The 17394-nt window shown below is 37.8% G+C and overlaps 1 protein-coding gene across 2 annotated transcripts in view; it reads right to left on the bottom strand.

Moving 5' to 3' along the window:
- Positions 1 to 2357: 2357 nt before the first annotated feature.
- Positions 2358 to 17394, bottom strand: part of ell2 (elongation factor for RNA polymerase II 2) — a 51274-nt gene continuing 36237 nt past the window's right edge. For both annotated transcript variants that reach the window (XM_003216373.4, XM_062972247.1), the window contains 6 exons: positions 17251 to 17344; positions 14414 to 14987; positions 11504 to 11570; positions 7889 to 8060; positions 6483 to 6527; positions 2358 to 3799 (listed from right to left, as the gene is read on the bottom strand). In XM_003216373.4, the coding sequence (XP_003216421.1) occupies positions 3683 to 3799; positions 6483 to 6527; positions 7889 to 8060; positions 11504 to 11570; positions 14414 to 14987; positions 17251 to 17344 (1069 nt within the window). In that variant the 3' untranslated portion in view covers positions 2358 to 3682. The remainder of the gene's footprint in view (positions 3800 to 6482; positions 6528 to 7888; positions 8061 to 11503; positions 11571 to 14413; positions 14988 to 17250; positions 17345 to 17394) is intronic.

Genomic DNA, 17394 nt, shown 5'->3' with positions numbered 1-17394 from the left:
AAGGCTCCAACTTCACTACTACAGTAGATGACCCTGGGCCCCTTTGCACTATAACATATTGCCACAATTCTATTTTAATTGTTGTGGTTCCATTTTGTAGCATCCTCAGGTTTGATGAAGAGCTAGAGCTCTCTTGCTGACAAACTGCAAATCCCAGGATTTCCTGGGATGTTGCCACAGCAGTTAAAATGGAATCATACAGCCATCACTGTGTAATGTAAAAGAATCTTTAGATACTGAAGCAGTACTGAAATTTATTGTCTGTGTTGGAAGGCTGTAATAAAAATACAAAATGATAGTTTTGAATAACTCTTTTGAAGTAGATAAACAAACTTGAGAATCTTTTGTCACAGGTACATCACCAAATCACCTTCATAAATCCACCTAGTTTCTGATTGCATTTTTTGATAGCAAAGGACTTAATTTTGAAGGAAGGAGTGACATGAAATGGATTCAGAAGGCTTCATAACCATGTTATTGGTCACTTTGTTGCCTTCTACACTTAGGCAATAAAATGAAATGCACAGACAGTACATGTGAAAGGGATCTAGGAGTCTTAATAGACCACAAGCTGAACATGAGTCAACAGTGTGATTCTACCCTGCATCAATAGGAGACAACCTTAGAAGTCAGGCAGCCCCACAAACATGGGGATTTCAGGGATGTTTATGGCTTCCTATCGCAAGGTCCTCACTGTTGAAAGAAGACTGGATGTCACTTCCCCACTTAACACTTCAAAATTCCCTTTATTCATAAGGCTGTCTGGCTTTAACGTTGGTTGTTGGAGGCCCTTTCAGTCATTGCAATGTCTTTATGTCTGGCTTACAAGATCATAATATTATAATTGTTTTAACTGTTTTAATGTTCATTTTATTGTACTATGGTGTATTGACATAAATTGCCAGTCTGTAAGCCACCCTGAGTCCATGCGGGTGAGAAGGGCAGGGTAGAAATGATAGAAATAAATAAATCATAAAAACTGAGCAAGATGCCTTTTTTCATTGATTTATTTTGCTCAAGTTTGCATCTCTCCCGAGTGCATTTTCGGATGAAGTCTGGTCTGTGTTTCTTGAAACCCTTGCGTATTGTCTGTAACAGTGGTTCTCATATTGTGGGGTGCAAATATAAGGGGTATGTCTGTGATAGTTGCTCAAAGGAAAGGCGTAATTTTTTTCCCAAACACCATTGTGGCTGCCTACCTGGTTCTTTGGTTTATTACTATGGGTTGGGTGGAAGAAATAACTCCTCACACCTCCTCTTTCTTTTCCTCCTTCTCACGTGTAAGCAAAAACATATCATGGCAGGAGCAGTGCTGGTAGGGACAGCCAGGAAGGCTCCATCCTGGAAGGTTTGCCATGCCAAGGCCACCCAATCCCCAATGCTATTGGTGAGCAGGATGGACTCTGCTGAACGTAGATGAGATGGTAGTTGAGGAGAGGAAAGACAAAGCAAAAGTGGCTGAAATGGCAGAGCTGAAGCATGGTGGGGCTTTAGGGGGTGAGATGTGACTCTGGACTTGTAAATGAGACTATAGATGCTAATTAGGCAAATATAACACATAATAGAAAATTGTTGTGCTATGCAAATTACATTTCACAAAAGGTGTGATCAGGCATAGTTCAGTTCTGCATCAATCTATTAAGATTTCAAGGCACTCCACTATTGTTCTGCTTGATGTAATGTCCAGAAAGAGGCAGCACAAACTTTGGATAAATATTTTACTTTCTCAGCATCGTGGGTAGCCCATAGACAGCCAGGCTCTGTCGAATGAAATTTACAACAGATGCTAAAAATACAACATTATGCAATTCCTTTGTTCTAAAATCGTTATGTAGGAGGTTATATGTTAAGATCTCTGCCACACAGAAATACTAGTCTTGGTTGTAACCATGGACTACAAGATAATTTGAATTTCTTTCACCTTTTTATTGATGGAATAGTTTGCTCACTGTAATCGGCCCCTAACCCTGAAGCTGCTCAATGCTGTGCTTTATCATTCTGTTTATTTGCTTTTTCACCTATTTTCTGTTCCAAGGCAAAAATGTAGCTTTAGAAATTTCTCAGGATCTCTAAAGCTGCCTTGAATCCCACTGAGGGAGGAAGGCAGCATACAAATGCAACAAATAAATAAAATAAAATATAGAGGCACACAATCACTCCAGAGATTCAGATATTTAGCCTAAAGTACAAGGCTGCTGCAATGATGGCAGAGAGATGCTTTCCGTAATATCCATCCAACAGTTTTTGCTCTATTGTAAATACAGAAAGAATTGCTCCACTGAGTTATTCATGTTTATGACAATGCTATCCAACAGGAATATCATCGACTTACATGCACAGAAATACACAACAAATGATTTGATGCTGAAGACAAGTTTATTAAAGATACTACCAAAATTTTGGCAAACATTCCAAAAAAATTAGACTTGTAAACATAATGCTTCCCTTTTCAATTGGCAGCACTTTGAAAGAAATATATTAAGACAAAAAAAGAAAAGACAGGTAATAAGTCAATTTTGTGACCAAATAACTTATGTTCCCACATGATAAAGTGATGGTTTAATTAAATTAAACCAATTAACTGCATGAAATGAAAGTTTGTGCTGTTCAATGATCACAGTATTCTATAGTTAAATACATCTTTGTTATATTCCTGACACTCAGGAAAAAATCTTTAAATATACATTTCATGTAGGCAATAGCTTCATTTGCATATTTCTCTTCAAAAAATACTTTTATAGCAGTTATATAAATAGTTCACCTACATGTATAATTTTATAATTTTGCCCCAAAACTATAGACTTAGGTTTTTTTTGTAAAGTATCAATTTTTTCTTTGATAAGAAAGCTGACAAATTGTTGAAATGGAAATAATTCTCATCCAGAACAGATGTATCAGTTTTATAAGGAAAAAAAACTGTACTAACACTTGTCAGTTGTTTCAACATTAACATTAGGCCTATGTAAGAGTTTGCTCCAAATTGTGCATACACAAAATCCCTCTCTCTCGTTCTCACTCTCTCACACACACACATTATTCACACACATATTTCAGATACCTTAGGCCACAGAATGCATCCCATTTTTATGCAGTGGGAAGCAGTGTTGTTTATGGAGAGATGGGTTAAATACAATTCAGATACACAACTAACAACGTAAGGCAATCATTGCAGTGGGGGTTGAAATTACAGAAATAAGGTACTGCTGTCGAAAGAGGTGTGTATATAAAAACTATATACCACCTGTTACTCCTCCCAAAACAATGTTTCACTTGTTTAATTTTGTGCAAATTTTTAAACTTTCCACCACTTAAGGCAAATAGTTCTGTATTAACAAGAAAAGGTGAGAAAACAGGCTTATATTCATCCAAAACCCTTCCTCTTTTGCTACAACTTTTTGTTTTTTTTAAAAAATGTGCACAACTTCAGAACTAGAGAGACTGGATCCCCAGTATCCAATGGTAAAATTATCTCCATGGATAAGCAGAAGTGTTAAAAAGAAAAAAGGGACTGGGAAAAAAAGCAGCTTCAACTACGCAGGGAAGCAACATCTTTGCCATCAACAAAAACAGCAACTCGGTCTGCTAATGAGAAGTTTCACTTATTTTTTTAAACCTTAGAGCAACTTGTGTGGAATTTTAAATAAATAATCTTTAGTTTATTCACATCTTCTGGTCCAGAGCCCTAGTGCCATGACTCTGCTTGCCGTTGGTCAAATTCACCTATAAGTCTTTTAATGTGAGCCAACTTGTTGTGAAGATATTCACATCTGCATTTTTCTTCATTGTAGTTAGGACTAGACTGCAAAATAAGACAAAGAGAAAGTGAGACTCACAATAAATTAATGTTATGTTTTCATTTTCAGAAACCATATATCTTGACTGATGATGTGCAAGGTAACAAAAAAATCTCCACAACTCAAGTCTGAAACCTGACTTTTAAACATTGCAAGTCATGCCCAAAGGCCCATGACTGAGAGTCAACAGGACTGATAGAAGATAGATCCTCCCACCCCTCTGTTTGAATTAACTATTAGGTAGTAAGCTCAGTCTTGGTTAGCAGTTGCCTGAGAAGCAACCAATTGAATACCAGGTGATGCAAGCTATATTTCAAAGGAAGGAGTTGGCAAAACAGGATTCCTGGCTTAAATAAATATAATGAATTTTTTGGATTAACCGGAAGTCAACAGGCGACTTGAAAACACACACACACACACACACAGTTGTGACTGGGACAACCAAGGGTAGTTCAGTGGGCAAAAACTAACGTAAAAAGCAATCTGCACATGACCCAAGATTCACAGTTTAAAATATACAGTGGGTCTGAATTAATGTAATTTTCTGACTGTGGCACATGACATATGGGTCACCATGCTCATGTGAACTCACACTAGATTAAGTGACTATGCCCACAGAACAGCCAGGTCACACTTTACTTCTACTGCTGTCTTTAGAGCTATATGCACTGAGAGGTTGAACACAGATGAATTGATTCAATTTTTTGTAATTCTAGAGGCATAAAGTACATACAGAGAATGTTAAGTACTCGTATATCCCAGTTGAAGAAATAAAAATACAGTAAATGCTTCAGTTAATGTCTTGATTTTAATGACATTTCGATAATGTCTGGATTCCACCAATGGAAAATGCAAACTTTCTATTGGCAGTAACTTCCATCTTAGCCGGAGTTATTTTTTAAGGCCAGAATTCTGTCATACAAATTTAGGGATTGGGTGGGTGGGTGAGTGGGATCTTTTGCTTTTCCCATTCCCTTAATCTCTAGTTAGGCCTTGGGAAGATAGCAGGAATTAAAGCAGTTTCATTTGCCCCTTTCATCCTCCAGTGTATCTAAAGTCCTTTTCAAACCATATTTCTCCAAGTCCTTTCCCACCTTTCCTCCTCTAATTTCCAGGAAGCAGTTTGGTCAGCTCTGTACAGTTTGCTTCTTCACAGATCTGAGTGACAACCACAACCTTTAGTCCTGTCCCAGAGTTCACATTGTTCACTTAGTAACATGTGCTCAGGACTAAAAATGCGATGAAGGCAACATAAGCCATGCAGATGCTCTACAGAACTCTATGGAACTCCTGCTTCGGTTTTGAGCTGACTATCTGGGAAAGCAAATATGGAGAGCCATATGGCCTATTATAACCACAAAGTCACTGCCAACATTCTCACTGTTTACAGACCAATACTTAAAATTTTGAATATTTGGGATAAATAATGACTCTTGGCTGCTATTATTGCTTGATACAGCTGGCAAGACAACTTGAAGAGTTCTCAGCTTGCCAGAAGTTGTTTTGAAAATGGAATTGGGATACAGGACAAAAATGTATTCAGCTCATATGGAGACTTTCAAGGCTAATTCACATATTGAAGCACTGGCTCCATCTGAAACCTGGGCAGATGGTATGTGATCCAACGAAATGTGTATCTGAAGTAAAAGATATGTTGAGAGGAGACATGACAGCCATGGATAAATATGTGAAAGGATGAACTAAGGAAGAGGGAACAGCCTTTTTTTTCTGCTGCCCTGAAGACTAGAACTTGGAGCAATGGGTTCAAATTACAGGAAAGGAGATTCTACCTGAACATTAGGAAGAACTTCCTGACTGTAAGAGCTGTTCAAGCAATGGAACTCTCTGCCTCAGTGTGGTGGAGACTCCTTCTTTGGAGGCTTTCAATCAGAGGTTGGATGGCCATCTGCTCAGGATGCTTTGATTGTGCTATTCCTGCATGGCAGGGGGTTGGCCTGGATGGCCTATGTAGTTTTTTCCAACTCTATGATTCTATGAATTAGTCCCAGCAATTGAGATGAATACAGACATGCATCATGGGAAAAAATCAAACACATCTGTTGAGGGTGATGCCACTGCACACTAAGCAGAAGTGTAAAGATGTACACATTCCCATGGAGCCAACATACTGCTCATTATCCCAAGGAATTTCAGACTCTATAATTATTCTTTGGCCCGGGGGGGGGGGGGGCATGGGGCTTCAATTGCTTTTTCAGTTTTCTATGCATTTTTAAATGTTTCATGCATCAAATGAAAAAAGAAACCACTGGTGCAGCTTGCACTGAAACTCACAGCCAAGTAACAGAGTTAGCATTCCAAAAATGACACAGAAACCTAAATGTTAAAGCAAGCTGAACAGTTTGGATTGAAAAATAAGTTCTGTACAATATACAGTAATCCTCATTGTGAGTGGCCATGATTTAACATGGTAAGTTTAGAGGTCATGTCCCAACAACTTCATACACTTAATAAACACGCTTTATTAAATATATTGCCTAAACATGGTTCTAAAACTTTTCACTAGAGATTTAAAATCAGGTTAAGCCAGCACTACCTATTTATAATGAGGAACAAAGTACAGGAATTAGACTTTTGTAATGCTAAATCTGAACTCTATAATTCTATTCTGTCAGCATAGCAGTTTTATAGGTATACAGTATATAATAATTAGGTATAAACAATACAAACCTGTTTGATCTTCCGATATTCCTTGAAAACTTCCTCATGAAGAATCTACAAAGACAAGCAAGTGCACTTGATTATTGACAGCTACTATGTATTGTGTAGTTGTCTGTGTGTTGAACTATGACCCTGGAGACCAGGATTTAAATCCCTGCTCAGCCATGAAAATTTCCCTGATCACCTTGGGCAAGTCAAACTCTCTCAGCCTCAGAGGAAGGCAAAGGCAAACAATCTTGCCTAGAAACCCAAGACAGAATTCCCTTAGGGTTGCCATAAGTTAGAAACAACTTGAAGATATACAACAAAATGAAAATTTAACTAAATACATAATACTCCCAAATAAAACAAGAAAATTCAGGCAATATATCCCAATCTTGCTTTCCATTGTAATGAACTCTTTCCCCCTTTAGCATTATAGTTAGAAAACCTCTGAAGAAATCATAGTTAGCGGTACAGTTAGCAACAAGAAAATCAGCCACAGAGAACAAAGGGTCACTACTGAAGCAAAAAAATAACTTCTGAAGTAGAAATTTTTGACCAACCAAATGTCTTCATTTGTTTGGTCTAAAATACTACAGAGTTGAGTTCTTCTTAACTCTGTAGTATTTTAGACCAAACAACTGTGCAATATGAATTCAGAAGAGCTAAGTATACAGAGATCTTGATTGAAATTAACCCATTGTGAATGTTTCTAATCTTCCTAAATAACCCTTTTGCTTTTATTAAATAAATCATTTGCCACAGTAAAATTTGTTATTATTAAATCACTGGCAGTGGCCACACATTCATCTTACAGCAATGCGAAGGTACAAATCTATTTCCCCTAAGCCAGTGGTTCTCAACTTGTGGGTCCCCAGATGTTTTGGCCTTCAACTCCCAGAAATCCAAACAGCTGGTAAACTGGCCAAAACATTTGGGGACCCACAGGTTGAGAACCACTGCCCTATGCTGAGGTTGGTAAAGTGTGGGCCTTGAGATATCCTTTGACTGCAATTCCCATCAGCCTTACATAGTTTGGCATCAGAGAACAGGAATAGAAACAATTTTCTGCATATGCTCTGAAACATTTTGTGGGGAAAAAACCAATCCATTCTTGATAAATAATTCTAAAATAAACTCATACTGACTCAAAATTGGCCACTGAATGAAAAATTGCTAAAGAAAAATCTTTCAGATCTCTACCATCTGGCCCAGCCAAAATCTCCATAGGGCAAGAATGTTTACAAATGTTCTACAAACTGCTCTGTGTGTCTTCGCTGCATGGATTTAGTGCCCATATGGTGCAGTCAAAAAATCTTTGATTCATGGGGAAACAGTGGGAACTTCTAATATAACAAGACTATAGGTGAGAGATCTAATCCATGAAGAAAGGGTTATAATGATGTCAGTAGAAGATAGAAAATAGATTTTACCTGGTACTCTTTAGATCCTGGAGAAACCAATTTACGCTGTGCATCTAGTTTCATAAATCTTCTGGTAACACTCTCCATCCTTGCATGCAAGTTCCTGTATTCATCATATTCCGCATTGAAATCTTCCTTGTAACTTTGTCGCTGCTCATATGAGACAATTGCTATATATTTTCTGTTTTAAAAAGATATTCAGGGAAACAAGATTTTCAATTCATACTGTTTTCATTTTTAAAGGGTGTACCAATCTACCTTTAACATCCTAACCTTTTATTTGTTCAGCTCCACTACCAATCTGGCATTCCATGTCATATGCAGAATTGTATTATTCTTACCATCTAATTGTAATTATACAGGCTTAATTTAATGTTCCATGTCTATTTTGTCCAAGAGTTCACAAAACACCATCCTATACAGTACGGGTGGCCACCTACCAAAGGTTAGGTGCTGCATTTGCCCATCATAGAGCTCTGGAGGGCTGATATTCCCTCGTTTAAAAATCTTTTTTGACCAAAACCTCATGCGACCTAAGTCAAACACAGCCTGTTTGCTCTGCTGCCTAAAACAACTGGGGAGAAACATGACAAAATTGCTTTCACAGCCCACTTTGGAAAAAAAATGGGGGTGCAGGGGACTTCAAAGACATCCCTTAGTACTCTAGTTTCCCTGCCATGATGGAAGGTGAGAAGATTTCATACAGAAGCAAAGAATAATAAAATCAAAAAACAGATTATTTAAAATCTGTCCATAATTCTATTAGACTGTGTATTTCATAAAGGTAAAACAAATAAACTGCCATGTTTTCTGAAAGTTAGTAACTCATACATATGTTGGACTAAGAAAGTTTAACAATCCACTTGAGCGGCTAAGGCTTAAGGATCATTTAAAACTTCAAAGAAGCTCTAGTTTTATTAAGGGAAAGACACACATTTCCCCTCTGCTCCTGACTGATCCAAAGAGGAAATACTGCACTCATTCAAGAGTCTTGCTGTACTGGATTACTGTAAATAGAAGAAACAGTATTCCAAATCTGCCCTTTGATTTTGGATTGTCTCACTTTAGATCCCCATACCTTATGACAGGGCTTGGAAGTAGCGCATTATACTGTTATTACTCAGTTATTGCCTATCTCTCTACACGTACATTCCAAAATACTGCTATATGTGACCTTTACATCCTTCCTCTGCAACTTGGAAGCTAGTTATTTATTTAAATGACTCCACTTTTTCTTTCTTACTGTCTCTTGTCACCCAGAACATTTCTTTAAAGACACATATCTTTTTCTTTGATACCACTTCTCAAAAATGATTTTTTTCTTCTGGCAAAGCTTCCTATTCTAAATGTGTTACCTGTAAATAAACCAAATGTAGAAGGCTGGCACTACAGTAGAGTCTCGCTTATCCAACATAAACGGGCCGGCAGAACGTTGGATAAGCAAAAATGATAATAAGAAGAGATTAAGGAGAAGCCTATAAAATGTCAAATTACATTATGATTTTACAAATTAAGCACCAAAACATCATGTTTTACAACAAATTGACAGAAAAAGCAGTTCAATACACAGTAACATTATGTAGTAATTACTATATTTACTAATTTAGCACCAAAACATCGCAACATATTGAAAACATTGAAAACTAAAAGGCAGACTGCGTTGGATAATACCGAACGCTGGATGAGTGAAGGTTGGATAAGTGAGACTCTACTGTATTTGGGGGAAATGCACTTCCTCCAATCCTTTAAACATTTAATTTTCTCCTGTAATTGCTGGCATTTACAGTATTTCAGGAATGCAACTGTGAGCTACACTTGCAAATAAATGTACTGAAGTGCAAGATACAATTTTATCAGATTGTACTGCACAAAAGAAAGACCAAATAAAATAAAACAGGGACACTATGCCAACTGATATACTAGACATGCGCAGGCAATGTGATTTCAGAGACAAGGCTTATGTGAACATGATTGAGAATTGCGCTATCACTGCTGTGTTATAAGGGAACAAATGAGAACTGCTGGTTAAAGTGTCAGGACTCTAATTCAAAACATTCTAAAGCACAGTCTGCTTTTTCCACCAAGCATTGATTTTTAGGTTTACTGCACACATTAAGATTCTGAGTCTCCGGTTGTGGTAAAAGGAAGTCATTTGTAATACACTAGTATGAAGAGGCTTTTGAGAGGCTTTTTTGGCTGTCCTTTGAGAAACAATTTAAAACAGAACATATTGAACATTAGCAAGTGGATGTTTTAGCATTGTTTTTCTGTAGAAGTTCACTATCAGCACTAAAATAATTTGATAATTAGTTTAAAAGAAATCTAGAGATAGATTTGTTTTCCATGTACGTACTGTTCACTGGAAAAATCTAATACTAGTATCATTAGCATCGTTGATTGAACTGGTCAAGTGTTTAAAAAACCATTTACCTTCTCCTAAGTATTGCATCCATTTCTTAATTATTACTTAGAACTTTTGTCTAAAATTTCACTGATTTAAAGTCCACAGGGAATGTTGCTATCATAAGCCAACATTTCATGTTTTCAGAGACAAGACAAACTTGTCATGTCCAAAGAAACTCCCTTCCTCACACAGCACTCAAGCCAACTGGAGCCCTTTTCTTGTACTGGTGGCTGTATGTATGCTATCTCCCTTCTCCATTCTCATTATCCCCAGTCTCATTTGCACTCCCCTACCACTTACTCTGATTATCAAGGATAACCATATGATTTTGTCTGACATTCAAGCCATCATCAGGCGAGAGATATCACTGTGTCATTAAGGTCACATGGACTGCTACAGCCAAAGTGAACAGCAGTAAGAAAAATGTTTTTAAGGGAACACGTGAACGTTAAAAATTATTAAAACACTGCGAACACCCACTACTAACGACAGAAATTTCAAAAAGTGAGAGATCCTTTCAAAATAAGTTCAGAGTTGTACAGTGTCAAGGAGATAGAATGTTTGGTATTCATGTTTTAACATTGTTATTTTTGCACTATCCAAGTTCTTCTTAGTATGACTTGTCTAGTAGAAAAAGGTAAATATGGATACTACTACCAGCATACAAATAAATGTTAACGTTTGCTACTTGCCACATTGTCAGCAAGAGACAACTGGAAACAATTAGCTATTTCACAATTAAACAAAGAGACCCAGGAGGCCCCGCAGCAAATATTTAGAAACGACTTAGATTTGTAGTATTTCAGCTAAAGGGCAAAGTTGCTCTTTAAAAAATGTCTGAAAGAAGAATCACTATAGCAAGAGAGAAGCTGGTAGTATCCACATCCATCTTTTTCTGCTAGACAAACCATCCAAGGAATATTGATATTCTTACTGCTTTATTCTTATGAAAAGACTAAAAGTAAAGCAAACATGAACTACATTCTCAAGCCTTGTCTGATGTGACATTAATAGAAAATCTTTTCTCAATAGTGTGAGGGGGGTGATTAACATTTATTTTATTTGGAACTTAAGCAATAGTACTATGTTTTAGTACATCTTTCCCATTTCTAAGCCTAGTAACCTCCATACTATCAAAATCTGAAAGTTTTTTTTGAGAAGCACTGAATATACTGTTTCTCACCATCCCATCTACCTTTCTTCAGCAGTATCCTACTTACACAAAGTAGTCTGGTAGTTCACTTGTTGACAAAGGATCTGTGGAGGCAGGGCAAGTCTCTTTAACACCTATAAGGAAGATTTAACAGTTTTACAATTTGATCAAAGATTGTTCCTAGCCAACTTGACTTGCAAGTGTGTGTTTTTCTATGGATTTGTTTTAAAAGACAGTTAAAAGTACAGTACACCAATGAACATTTTTGACAAATTCAAAACAGTTCACAGCAGGAAGATAAAATGCAGAGGCAACATCGACCTGCATACAATAAAAGCAGTCTAGTTTTAACCTAAGGTCAGCTCTGCATTATTTCAGGACAAGTCAGGGCATCTGCACAGCAATTCAAGAATTTTTGTGGCAGATTTTGGCAGATAATAGGAGATGGGAGATTTATATCAACATCCAGCTTTCATTAGAGTGCAATAAAAGACAATGGAGCGGAATGCCAAGCCCCTTTCTTTCAATTCATTTGCCCCTTTTATCAGCCACTCAAAGTTGTAGACATGCAAATATTATATTGTGGATTTTATTAAAAATGCAAATCCATAAAATAAGATGAACTGCAATGAATTTGATTGTACCTATTAGTATCAGGATAGTAGGAATAAAAAAACTGGCTTGGATTTTAAAATACGCTTTGAATGAATAGAAAGGATTGAAACACAAGGAATGAGTGCACTTCTACATATTTTGCTTTGATAAGATCTCTCTCTTAATTTGGTGGATGCTAAAACATTCTGAAGACCCTTGAAATTATTTTAAATTCCTAATTCACACAAACATTTTCCCCCTTTTCTAATCTGGGCTTTTGTTTCTGTGTTAAAAAACATGGGGATCTTTATTATTGGCCTGTGCTGCTAAACAAAGCAAATTCAAGCTGACTGAAGCCCCAACTAAGACAACCATGTCATAAGCCTCAGTGAATTGGAAATGTATTAAATCCAGTCAGCAGTATGCTTGAGCAGGGATTTGTTCACAAAGCTGTAAATCAACGTTTCAGTTAACTCTGGAGAGTTTTATAATGGCTCACAGCAAAATTTGGTTCTAGGAAGTTTGTTACGGATGCTTTTAGTATTGTATTGTGATTGTAAAATACTGATGTTAATAACAGTGGTTTATTTTGAACATTTCTTACAATTTCTGTTGTTAAGTTCTTCTGGTCTCATGTCAGAGAAGGTAAGACACATGTGGTCAGTTTTTAGCACAAGAAATTTAGAGGCACTAAAATGCTGTAATTACAACTATGGAATTGAAAGCTAAATCCCATGTTTTAATTAGAACAAGTACTTTTTACTGCCTTGTTTCATACCGTGAGAGTAAGGTAGAATCTTAAAAAAAAGTCTTCCTCACTCCAAATCTCCATGTTGCCAAGGAACCAGCTCAAAGGGTTGGAAACCCCTTTCTCTGTTTTCAGGATACAGGGGGTCAGCTGGCCAGTACTCAAGCACTCAGACAGCGTGATGGCCAGATACCTCCCTCCGTCCGGAGGGGGCTCCTGCGACAGCAAGAGGGAAAGCCCAGCGAGTAGTGCTCCAGGATCCTCCTCCAGCAGCAAAAGCGCCAGGGAGGAGCCCTGCAGCTGCGCTGTGGGTGGGGTGGGGGCCTGAGTGGATCCTGCCCGCTTTGCCTTCTTGCAGCGTTTCCCCTTGCCAGGGCTTGCCACTGCTCCTGCTCCCTCCGTTTGGGAGGCTTTGGAGTGCCTTGGACATTTCCCTTGATTGGGCAGCTAGGAGGGCTGCTCAAACAAGGGAAGTCAGCAGCAGCTGTGGTAGAGAGAAGGGGCAGCTCCCCTTTTTACCGCTCCAAGACGGTACGCTGGATAGCTACGGCTATCACTATATCTTATTTTCAGGGTATGGCTTATATTGCGTAAATGCTTAGAAATCCTGCTTCGGCTTATTTTATGGGTATGTCTTATTTTCGTGGAAATACAGTAATAGAAGTATCATATAGACTCCCGCTCTGTGTTTTATGGTTTGTATATTGAGATGTCAAATTCAACACATGAAAAATGTTTTCAATGGCAAAATGACACAACTCTGCAATGAATCTAGTGTATCAAACAATCAAAATTTTTCATTTCCTAAGGCTACTCAAAATTTTTGGATTTGTGTACAATGAATTTACTTACTACCATTAACTTCAGTATTATTCTAACTCAATTTCTTCTAGGATAAAATATAAAGAAATGAATACCAAGACTGCTGATCTGAGTAATAAGATAGAATAAATGTGATTGTCATTTATTGTTATTTGGCTTGGCAGGACTTACTACATCCTATGAACTGTCCAAAACTGAAAACGTATTGGTTAGCACTATCCAGACGGTTAGCACTATCCCGACACACACCCAAATTCTCCTGGTGACAGAAACTAAGTGACAAATGTAACATTTTTACTCTTATTTCTCATTTGGAATACAGTATACACTCTCTGCACAACAGAGAAAACCAAGGGAAGGGATTCACAAGGGAAGGGTGCCATAGGCAGCTCATATGTTGCCTGATCCTGCCTTAGAAAAACAATTTTACAAAGATGTAGTTCTGACAACTAATGAAACTGTTTGGATGAAAGATCAACATATGTTCATAATGTTCTTCATACGTGCTCCTATCTGATGTTCGTACAGCTCTGAATTCTTGACACCTGCCTTCAAATTGAGGCAAACGGAAAAGACAAGGGCACATTCCTGTATTATCAGTAATGTGCACACCATTTCTATGCAATTGCTCCCATCCTACACAGGTGACAAGAATGCCTACTTACTGGAGCAGAGGGGGGTCAGAAACTTCCTAATCTGTACCTTGTATTTCCTGAAACATTGAGTCATTACCGAATGCAAATAACTCACATGCCACAGTAACAATCTGGTCCTGTTGCCATAATCATTCAAAGCCAGCAGCAATAACATTACCTTCACTTAGTTTCTGACAGGAATTCTTCAACTTGGAAATATCTTTGCTTTCACAGTCTCTCTCTATTTCTGCAGCATTCTCAATGTTGTGGTCTTTGATTTGGTCCTTCTCCTTATGCTTCTTTGACTTTTTCTTGGACTTTTTGTGCAACACTGAATGTTTCTCATCCACAGTCTTTGGGCACACTGACAGAGCTTCAGTGGGTGCTGAGATTTCCAGTGGAGTCCTAGAAGTATATTTTTGATGCTGGTCCTCATATATGCTGCCATTCTGACTTAAAGTATCAACTGGCAGGTCTTGCGTGCCCCGGCCTTCAGGAGTGCTGGGGGAATTGGAGTTAGAATTGACAGTCTGAGGAGGGTTTGAAGCAGGGAGGCAAGTGGGAGGGAGCGGAGGAGCAGCCAGTGTTGCAGCAACTGCAGGGGGAGGTGGTTGCTGAGAAGCTTCAGCATTTTTTTCACTGGAAGCAGTCAAGTGCCCATTTAGTGTTGGTTGAACTCTATTAGTAAGATGAGATATCCTTGGTTTTTTAATCATTAAAGGATCGATAAAGTCAGACTCCAAAAGCCGTTTCTACAATAAAGTGAGGCATATACAACTGTTAATTTCTCAACTGTTAAAAAGAGCGACTTCAAGTGTAAATTATCACGAATCATGTTAAGCAGTATACGAATGTTTTCTTCACTGTATACTATTTCAAGCCTAAGTGTGCATTTCATATTCACAGCACCATTTCTCCGTAAGATGATGCCTTCTTTCTTAAAAAAGCAAAAATGATTTATAGTACATTGTCATAATCTGGATGTCCACGCAAGACATGATAGCCATGGAATGGGAAAATCCTGCTGAATACTACTGTATTATTTTTTACAAAGAAGTTTTCTTGGTTTTGCTTCTCATGTTCACATAACATTGCTACCTGAATCAGAGCAAACAGGACCAGCACTTTGAAAAAGTTTTACTCCACCATTCAGATGAAACTTCATTATGTTATTTACTCTATGAATAGACCAGCTGGGTATAAATCAAACTTCTAGTCTTAACTACAGCAGACACACTGCATCAGTTGCTAAATGGTAAACCAGCATTTATGCAAACCTGTTAGGTCAACTGATCTACTTTATCTGGATTAGTAATTGGATTTAGATTCCACTGTCCTCTAGACTACAGTTCCCATCCACTGCAGTCAGATAGCCTATGGCCAAGAATGTGTTCTTTTCTCTTTAATTTTAATATCTCTCACTTAATAGGATTTCACCTTGCTGCATTGGCAAGGCAAGCCATCCTCAGATGGATAGGAATATTCCAATATTGGTTTAGGAAGACCATGTCCTAATGGCACTCTCCCTTGGGAGAGTTTTTTAACTGTTTTTTTAAAAAACTGTTGTTGTGTGCCTTCAGTAATTTCCGATTTACAATGATCCTAAGATGGACCTATCACAGCTTTTCTTGGCAAGTTTTTTTAGGGGGCAAGGCTTTTCCTTGTCTTCCTCAGACTGAAAGAATGTGACGTGCCTCCAGTCACCTAATAGGTTTCCATGGCTGAGCAGCATCTTAGTCTAACATTCAGACCACTATACCGCACTGGCTCTGAATATATGCAAAAGATATGCTAATAAACTGAAGCTGCATGCTGTTGTGCAAAATCAGCAGTTCCACTGAAAGCTGCAGATCCTATTTTGAAATTAGAATGTTTTAGTGATTTGTGGTTCAGGGCTGCCAAACTGGAAAGACACCCTATGCTAGGTGCATGTGAGCTCAAGTAGCTGAATGGGTTGCATCCCAAGCCAGACTCATATCAATAAGCACATAGATTTTCACATAATGTGTTAATAAAACTTCATGGATTAGACCTCAAACACCCACAACTTTGAATTTTCTTTTCAAAGCATATCAGAAGTGCCTAAGACATACAATACTAGTGTGTACTGAAACAAAAACAATGTTTTTGTTTTGATATACATTGGAACAGAGGTAACTAATATTCTTCAAAAACCTCTAATAAAAAGGAGGCAACATTTTGTTTTAAAATTAAATACCTATTTTTTTACTAGTTATAGTTATAATGCAGTAATGATGATGTATCTACTCATCACTCTAAGAAATTCAGTGTTTGTGGATGCGAGAGAAATAAAATAGACACATACCCTGGGTGCATAAAAAGGATGGACTTCCACACTATCTAATCTCTATTTTTCTGTAGTAGCAATGTATCAACAGCCCTCCCTGCAAAGTACTGACAATCATGAGAATAGGACTAGTTCTGGTGTTTTCTGGCATAGGCTACAAAGGAGCTTTGGAACATAGCCAACTTTTGGCTTTATTTAACTCTATTTTTAGGTTATTGAATCTTGTAGCTGAAAGGTTTCCTCGTAGTAGTGGGGAGAAGTGAGAAATGAGAATCAAAATGAAAAAGTTCATAAAAAAAGATGACTCATAATTTAGTATCTATAGCAGACTAGGCAACTATTGAAGGCTGGGGGGTTGCACCCATACTACACACCACTTTGAAAATTGGAAATTTTCTTTTATGACTGGGGGTCAAAATGCCCTGTGGAGGCTGTATGTAGTCCACAGTCCACACTTTCCTCACCCATGATATGGAGAATAGAAACTTTTGAGCTTTGACAATGAATGAAGTCTAAAACGGCATTACATAATCTATATTCAAGCTGAAGTAATTCTATCTTAAAAACAAGATAAAGGCTTTTCCATGTATGTTTAAAGCATGTATCTGCCCATGAGATGCAACTTTCCCCCACTAATTCATACACATCAATATTTCACATGGGGGGGGGGTCTTACTGCATGATATAAAGAGGGACAAATGAAATACCTGAGAAGGAGAAGCAGATGCAGCCTCTTTAATAGTACTGACAAGAGAATCCAAATGACCGGTGCTGGTTGCATTCTGAGATGAGTTTAGTTTTCTGTAAAGATCATCCACATGGCAGGTTACAAGAAAATCAAGCTCATTATA

This window comes from Anolis carolinensis, chromosome 2, assembly GCF_035594765.1.
Source record: "Anolis carolinensis isolate JA03-04 chromosome 2, rAnoCar3.1.pri, whole genome shotgun sequence".
Classification (NCBI taxonomy): Eukaryota; Metazoa; Chordata; class Lepidosauria; order Squamata; family Dactyloidae; genus Anolis; species Anolis carolinensis.
The sequence above is the reverse complement of the archived record's forward strand: the minus strand, read 5'-3'. Positions and strand labels throughout refer to the sequence as shown.